Source organism: Macadamia integrifolia, chromosome 9 (assembly GCF_013358625.1).
Source record: "Macadamia integrifolia cultivar HAES 741 chromosome 9, SCU_Mint_v3, whole genome shotgun sequence".
NCBI lineage: Eukaryota > Viridiplantae > Streptophyta > Magnoliopsida > Proteales > Proteaceae > Macadamia > Macadamia integrifolia.
Window position 1 is genome coordinate 4,054,994 of NC_056565.1, and position 8,591 is coordinate 4,063,584.

Genomic DNA, 8,591 nt, shown 5'->3' on the forward strand with positions numbered 1-8,591 from the left:
CCCTAAGGAGCCCCCAGCAAGTTGGTAGTAGACACAGTGTATGGTTAAGCCGCCAATTGGCCCCTTGGTTCCCACGCTCCTCTCAGGGTCTGGACAGGTTAGGTTCGAAGGAAGTACCGGCCGGCCATCATCTTTCTTGAGGGATAAAAAAGATGGCTATTATGTTGTCACTTTGCAGCACCACCATACGTATCTAGTTTGGCTCTACCAACTTGGAACTACCAACATGGTAAAAACGAAATGCTCCAAACCAAACAGATGGGTTTGGCTCGATTGGGCCAGACAAAAAGTGGTTCCTGCCCCAGATAGCAGGCCATGGTTTGCCATTCCTTGATTTCAGTAAAGATAATATTATGAAAAGAGAGCTCAGTTAACTTGGTGAGTTTGTGGTAGAAACTTACAGATCTTTTTGAATTCCTCGAGAGAGCAGAAGAACTCATCTCTGGAGCAGATGATCTCCAAACCCAGTCATCATCTTGATACAAAAGCTTACATGTTCAAATGCTAGACTCCAAAATCAAATCATCTGATTCCAAGGGGAAACCAAAAGCAGCCTTTGTGTACATAGTTCAATTTGAAAATGGCCCCAACATAAAATGGGGGCAAAACGCAGTATTTCTTCACTATGGGTATGCATGCAAATGCTTCAATCGATTAAGGTAGGATACATTGTGTTGAATGTGAGTAACTGTCAAACAAGACATCTAGTTCATATAGAAGAATTGGCTCCAAACGAATCAGATTCTCTACCCTTCGCAAATGTTCAGACCTTAGAAGGCAAAATTAGATTCCAAAGCTTCATTGCAGCTTGTATGATATATGGAACTGGAACATTTGCTCCTCCCTGCCATTAGATCAGCGTTGTTATAAAGCTACAACCTACCTCTCACACACCAGATTTGCCCCTCAACATCAGTGAAGCACTGAAAGGAAAACGTTAAGCTTGCTGTGGAAGTTCTGAAGTTCTCAACCAAAAGGGCCGGCCCACCATGGCTCTTCCATGAATTGCAAGGTAAGAGGCATTTAACCTAGTGAAAAAATCAAAACCCGAGTAAATATAGAGAGGAGAAAAAAAAAGGTCATGTTACGTTGAATGAGCTAAGAAGACATATTTTGAATGTTTATTTAGAGTATGCAAACTAACTTATCAACGTCTGGTGTAGCCAAAGGATCATAGGGCTCCTCCCTCTGATCCACAGCAGGGGCAGCACCTGCCATAGCTGCCAATTCTTGAACACCATCAGCCTGAAAACACGCAAACAAGAAATTGGAATTTCAGTTATATTGCGGAGTATAAACACAGTTTGCTGAAGAATTCAAAAACCCAAACTCCTATGACATGTTTCAAGGTCTTCAACATATAACCATCATCATACAAATTGTATTTATAGTTGAGAGGCAATTTTGCATTTACAGGGTCCAGTGTAGTGAAGCTTCTCTTGCCAGGGACCCCAATTCTACCACATGCATACAACCCAAGGCATTGGAGGGGGCCTGGACACAAGCAACACCAACAGGGCACCTAGGCGCCTGCCTAAGTGACCAAGGCATTACCTAGGCTTCTACGACCACATGTCAAGATAAAGTTTAGTAGACAATGAATATTCTACAGATACCAAAGTAACAGTTCCTGCCTGTTGTGGGTACTGTCCATATCCAGCATATGCACCACCATAGTTATATAAAGATGGATCTTGAGCAGCACCATAAGCATAGGCATCATAACCCTGTCCGTACCCATAATAAGCGCTGCTCCATTGACTGGGGTCCATTTGCTGACCCCAGATGCCAGATGGGTCCTGCAACATGGTTGGCAAAATCATCTCACAGGGTCTGATGCCAAAAGGATTTTTTCAAGCAATTAGACAACGACAACCACTTTAAACACACACACACCCCAAAAGACATGAACACACTAACAAGTAGCTTATGATGTAAAAAATGGTCAATTTCATTCTCAACTCACCCCGAATTTGTGAGTTGTGACAGTGCAAACATTGCTTACACTTGGAGGTATTCAAGACTTTCGAAAAGCACTTCCCCTTGTGTTTAACACCCAGACACCCCATAGCAAGAATCTTCACAAACATCAGCAATGAAATCGACTCACCTGTTTAGTTGTTGGGCTTCTACCCCATGAAAGGCGAACTATTTGTTGACCAATCATAGTTCCGTGCAACCTTTGTATTGCTTCTTCAGCAGATGCCCTACATGGGCAGAAAATGTCAGATAACAAGATAAGACAATATTTTTCTACAAAGGTTCAGTAAACAAAAGAGGCAACAAAGTTTTGTTAGACAAGATATAATAATCAAGTATAGATCATGTGAAAAAAAAAAGACTAGCTTCTAGTTTAACACATATACTGAACCCAACTATCAAATGGTTAGTCCAATTAAACAGCCATTAGGTCGTATGCAATGAGGGCCATTAAGAACAAGAACAAGCAGCACACAGTTTTAGCATTCATCTTGAATCTCCTTAGATAAATATGGAAAATGAGTTAAAAAGATGTTTCATTTCACTACGACGTACCGAGTACCGAATTGGACAAAACCACATCCTTTACCCAATGGAATCTTAACATACACAAGTTCCCCAAACTGAGCAAATATTTGCCTTAACTCCTCCTCTGTGACATTAGGATCCAAACCACCAACAAATATCTGCAGTAGAAAGATAAGGTAAGAGAAAAAGAACTTGCAAAGCAGAAAATCATAAGATGTCATAAAGTACACATATTTGACTCACAGTAGTGTTATTTATGTCACTGTCTGCTGATGGGAACACCTGCTGAGCTGGTGTGGTGTAGACTGGTGCTGGGTATACGGCTGCCGAAGGAACCATAAGCAAATTTCATGTATAAGTTCCTCTACCAAAAAAGAGTTGTAGATCAACCACTTAAGAATGAGAATAACGTGTTTGGCTATTAGGCCTATCAGTGATATGAACAGAAGTTACCATTCCTTAGTAAGAATAAGCAAACATCTAACATTATCTCAAAAGCATGTCATTGAGCTACTATACATGAAATTAGAAGCATGAACAGTTTAATTTCCTCAGAAGATACAAGTTAATTACAACTACTGCTTTTGACAAGCACAGAGTCAATAACTGCTACGGGTGCAAGTTTGGCCGCTGAGCCTGAACCCACCTGAAATAATCAGTGTCTGAGCCAGCTTTTCAGCCCTGGCTGCACTGAGGCCCTGGTCTGAGCCCAGCCCGGCCCGCTTATAGAAGTATTTATACAGCAAAAATATGTATCCTAACATACATATATATACATATATGTAATGTATGCTAGGATAAGGGCTACGGATTAAGTATCAAGTTAATTTATTCGCTGACTTAATACTAAATAAAGAGAATCAAGTGTATGTAACTTAATAATACACATAACACAATTAGTTTCTATGGTGTAAACAAGTACAGGAAATGGAAAAAACAGAGACAGCCAGGGGCAGCCTGGCCAGACTGGCCCAACCTTCACGCCTGATTTTATTCAGGGATTTGGAGTAATAAGGCAGTAGGCACCATGATTTTTTTTAGGGATAGAAAATAAGTCAGCATGATTTGTTCAATACCTGCCTTCATGCAAGATACAATAGTGAACACAATTTATTTCAAGGATGTTACTGACGCCTATTAATATGCGCTAAGCATGCATTTTATTAAAGATAGTGCCATAACATTTTCTTTTTGGCAAAATGAGACATCAAGAGAAAGATTAATTGGTTCTTGAAATCAAGTCTAGTCTTGATAGTTAGAACTAACCCTTGCATAAAATGGCCAAATGCCTATTCAAGCTAGAAGAGTAGAAGGTTACACAGGTTTGTCTATAAACAATTTAAAACACACCCCCAAACATACACATTGCATAAATAACAGATACCATGCCTTAAAACTAATAAATCTGGATACAGTTGAAACTAATAATAACCCTATCTTTATTTTGCCAAAAGGAATTATTTATTGCACACATGAGAAAATTACCTTTAGCTGCTGGATATTGCTGCTGAAAACCAGTGGTCTTCTTGGGTGTAGCTGCACTGATTCGCATTGGCCTGGTTGAACAATATACCCCATTCATTTCAGTCATAGCACGGTTTCTTTCTGTCTCATCAGAGAATTTAACAAATCCATAACCCTTTGAGCGGCCAGTATTCGGATCAGTAACAACCTTGGCACCTCTTACTGATGGATATTGAGCGCGAAAGGTCTCTTGCAACAAATAATCTGTGACATCCGGTGCTAAATCTCCCACAAAAATGGAATGCTCAGGTCCAGCATCAGTGCGCCTTTCTCCAATGCCAAAAGAAGCCCAATTCAATCTAAAAGTCTGTTCTGTCCCAGGCATTTGTGTCCCATTGAATGTTTGCAGAACCCGTTCAGCTGCAGCATGGGTAACAAACTCTATAAACCCATATCCTTCAGGTTGACCAGTGATCTTGTTACGTATGATTTTAATGGAAAGGACCTAAGGAAGGAGGCATTTCTTCAGTATAATTGAAAAAATGAGAAGTACTGCCACAGGCAATTTAACAGCAGGTTGCACTAACAAGCAAAAAATAAAGGGCTGTAATATAGCCTACCAGAAACAATCTCTCCTGGGTAGCCAAGGAGACGCAAGAAAAACCAGCAGGATTGGATGTGATCCAGAATAAGGAGATAACAGCTGCATTCTCACAAGCTCAATCCTGCTGGTTGTACTGTAATAAACTGTTAGTTAGGTTCTGTCACTTTGCCATCTGGCATTCCCATTTTCGCCCTAGGCACAAGTTAAATTGGACTAATCATCTCTTTATGAATTCACTTAGGATCTTTAGTGTCTCTCCATGATATCAAAACACGGAGGAGACGGACTCTATAACAACAGATAAGCCTGCTCAGTTTGCTATTCAACTTTATTCTCCTTCTTATTCTCAAGTCAAGTAAATTCGTCTTATGGTTTATAGAGCGTCTGGTATGCAAATGCACATGGTGAGGTTACAATTGAAATTTGAGACCAGTGAAGGACAGGATCACAGAAAGCAAATTTTCTCTATTCTCCACATCAACCAGCTAGGAGACCTCTTCATGGGACATATTCTCACTAGACTAGCTTATAGCAAGTGGCTGAGATAATGCAAGCCCCCAGGGCCTCGTTGGGGACACAAGGGGAAGCATACGGTACAATCCATAAACAGATAAAATTGGTCACGTTTTCCCAATGTTCATCTTGCAGCTGCAGGCAAGCATATGGCAGACTGCAGCACAACAACTAGTATGGTTGAGAGCATCAAGCTGGTACTTTCATAGGCCTCTAGTTTATTCTTCACACTTTAACATTGCTTTTACTTTCTTTTCTTAATAGGTTATGTTTTCTCTTTTTCTCTCTATATCATGAATATAACTCTTCTTTATCTTTTATTCCATTTTATGATATTTAATTTTATATTTTTTTTAATAAAATTTGATCTGTATAACGTGTTGTCCACCACCTCAAATTCTTTTTCAAATAAAACCCAGTGCAATTGGATAAAATATCAGCTTCGATCCATTAGCACGTGTTTTACGTGGTCCGTCTACAAAAGATTGGAGGCTTCTTAGGAAAACGTCACCACAGTCCCTTATATGCAAACAATTCTCTTATTCCCTTAGAATCAAAGCCGGTTACACAAAATTCAGAAAAAATAGAAAAACGTCAGCCAAGGTGGACGAAAGAATTTGGGCATCCAAAACCCTACTACTCAATTAAACACCATGAAATAAGATTAAAAACAGAATAGCATAAACCTTGATCAAATAATCGCATAACAGAACTTCAAAATCTCCATATCAGTGAAACCATTGAAAAAACGTAAGACCAATACAAATAGAGAGAGACTACAAGCTGACCTCTCCAGTGTGAGCGAAGCAGTTGTGGAGGTAACTCTCATCGATCCAATACTGTAAATCTCCAATCCAGAGAGTTCTGATTTCTTCGACGGATGTGGGTTGGTGATAGGGTTGAGAAGCAGCAGTCCATGTTGATGGTTGATGGGGTTGAGGCTGTGCACTCATCGTCCACTGCTGTTGTTGCTGCGTCTGTTGGTCCATTTCTTCTTCTGCTGCTCCGTCTAGCTCTCTGCTCTCGTGGATTTCACGGATTGGACTTTCTGCTTATTTACATTATCATCCCCATCCACCTGCATAATTTCTTTGTAACCCTTGTTTTTACATATTTTGCTTGAAAACCCCGCATCCCCCGCATCGTCATCAATCTGCTTGTGCAGCCGTGTCGGTGTGTCTATACTCCATTACTCCCGTTATTTTACGTACAAAAATGACAAAAGTACCCTCGGATATTTCTCTTGTTAGAGTTTTTTTCTTTTTTTTTTTTTTTGGGTAATAGGGAATCTGACACGCATCCAATGACCAAAAACACTTAGGCATCGAGCCCAACCTTGAGTCCTCTTAATTGGGTCCAAGCCCAACCCAACTCTGATTCAAAACTTGAAAAATCAAACCCTAATGAAACGAGCTAACCCTGATTGGCCTTGACCATGGGGAGGAAAAAGGGAGATGTAGGGTTGGCAAAGAGTCACTCCCAAGAAGAAGAACAAGAAGAAGAAAGAACAAGAGGGACAAAAAAAGAACCAAGCCAAGTGGGCCTCAACCCTGGCCTGACCCTAATTCAGGGCTTACAATTCCCAACCTTGGCCCGCCCTCAAGGTTGAGATATCTCAACTAGGCCATGTTTGGTTTTAGGGCAGGCATAGGTCGACAAGGCCAAACTTACTTACACCTCTAGGTTGCCAAGGGGTTTGATCTTAAACCAGACTGATCAAATCATACTCATTTTAATAATGGTCTGCTAACTTAGATCCACTTACTATCGTAAGCTAGTGAGATTAAGATGGATACAATTTGATTAAGTTAATTTCATTGATTATACATTTATTTTGAGAAAGGCATTTTGATAAACATAGATTTACTAATCGGCATCATGATTCATATGGTCTTGGTCAATACCGTTCTGGACCATCTTGTATCGGCCTAGATTGTATAATTTTAGCCCGCTTTTCATTAAAAAAAAAAAAGATAGTTATTTTATGATTTGCCCTTTATGTGATCCTAATTCTCGACTCGGGATTGATTCATATTGATTTTGTTAAGGAATTAATTACGATTCAAATTTTAAATTTTGTTGTTTGACTTATTCAACAAACCTTATCCTTCTGTTATATCCATTTCAAATTCAAATTGTATATCCTTTTGTAACAGAATCATATTATAAATATATTTCGCAACCCATTCCAAGGGTAAACGAGAATATTCAAACACTCCACTCTAAACTTTACATGGTATTAGAGCCTAGGTTTCTTTCCTAGTTTCAAAATTTCTTCCTCTTCCTCCAACACTGCTTCTGACACTTCATCCTCGCTACCCAGCATCAGTCAACATTTTAGTTTAAAACTTTCTACTGATGAATTCATTTTATGGAAAATCCAACTTTTACCACTTCTTCGGAGTCAAGACTTGGATGGTTTCATTGATGGCAGCAAGGTCTGTCCTTCATCCACCATCACTCCAGAACTCTCTCTCATACTAGTATTCTACAGCTCCATATGCAACTACAAAACACAACCAAAGGTGACAAGACGATCTCAACGTACCTGCGTGAAGTTAAATATCTCTCTGACCAACTAGTAGCTGTTGCTCGTCCTCTTGCCCTTGAAGAGCTTAATGCCATTGTGTTTCGAAATTGGGTGCTGATTATAGTGAGATTATCGCTGCACTAGAGACAAAGTCTAATCCAATTCCTTTTCATGATCTTCACCGTCTTTTACTCAACCATGAACTACAGATGAAAAATCAGTCATGATGGGAGGAGTAGGCAAGATACCAGCCATGTTAGCCATATGTGAGGCAGCATTGGCGGAGTTTTCTATTGCTTCTGCTCAGACACCAATGGAAGCAAACCTCACCCATATTGCTTCACCCCCTACTGGTCTAGTGACTTATCCACCCAACAATGGCACTCCATCACAAACTTTTATTGGTGAAACTAATGCAAACTGTAGGTCTGGTTCTAAGAATCGAAGAAAGGATCGCTGTCAGATGTGCAACAAGTATAATCACACTGCCAGCAGATGCTATTTTCATTACTCAAACTCTGCCAATGTTGCCTCACCTATGGCTAACATGGCTGGTATCTTGCCTACTTCTCCCGTCATGACTGATTGGTTCCCAGACACCGTGGCTACGCACCATGTCACTCTGGATATATCAAATCTTCAAATTTCATCTGCCTACAATGGTAATGATAATCTTCGTGTAGGTAATGGTGTTGGCTTGAATATTAGAAATGTCGGTACCTCTCACTTACTCTCCCCCTCACAAACACCATTCAAATTTTCCAACATTCTACATGTTCCCCAAATGACCAAAAACTTATTATTTGTCCATCATTTTACTAAGGATAATAATTGCTTTTTTGAATTTCATCCATTTCATTTTGTTGTGAAGGACCAGGTGACAAAAGTGTCGCTGCTTCAAGGGGCTCTTACAGATGGACTGTATCAGTTGCCCAACTTTCGTCTTCCATCTCCACCATTAGTCAACACTAC

The 8,591-nt window shown here is 40.0% G+C and overlaps 1 protein-coding gene across 2 annotated transcripts; it reads right to left on the reverse strand.

The window, feature by feature from the left end:
- Window positions 1–505: 505 nt before the first annotated feature.
- LOC122088093 (polyadenylate-binding protein RBP47B'-like) lies at window positions 506–6,164 on the reverse strand. 2 transcript variants are annotated; one of them, XM_042657239.1, is made up of 8 exons: window positions 5,878–6,155; window positions 3,994–4,477; window positions 2,752–2,831; window positions 2,536–2,666; window positions 2,111–2,207; window positions 1,635–1,799; window positions 1,145–1,245; window positions 506–1,028 (listed from the first exon to the last, which is right to left on the reverse strand). In XM_042657239.1, exons 1-8 carry the CDS (start codon window positions 6,076–6,078, stop codon window positions 938–940), a joined length of 1,350 nt encoding a protein of 449 aa, XP_042513173.1. In that variant the 5' UTR covers window positions 6,079–6,155; the 3' UTR covers window positions 506–937. The 2 variants fall into 2 exon arrangements, with proteins under 2 accessions (XP_042513173.1, XP_042513174.1); XM_042657240.1 differs by lacking the exon at window positions 1,635–1,799 and having other exon boundaries at window positions 5,878–6,164.
- Window positions 6,165–8,591: the final 2,427 nt, after the last annotated feature.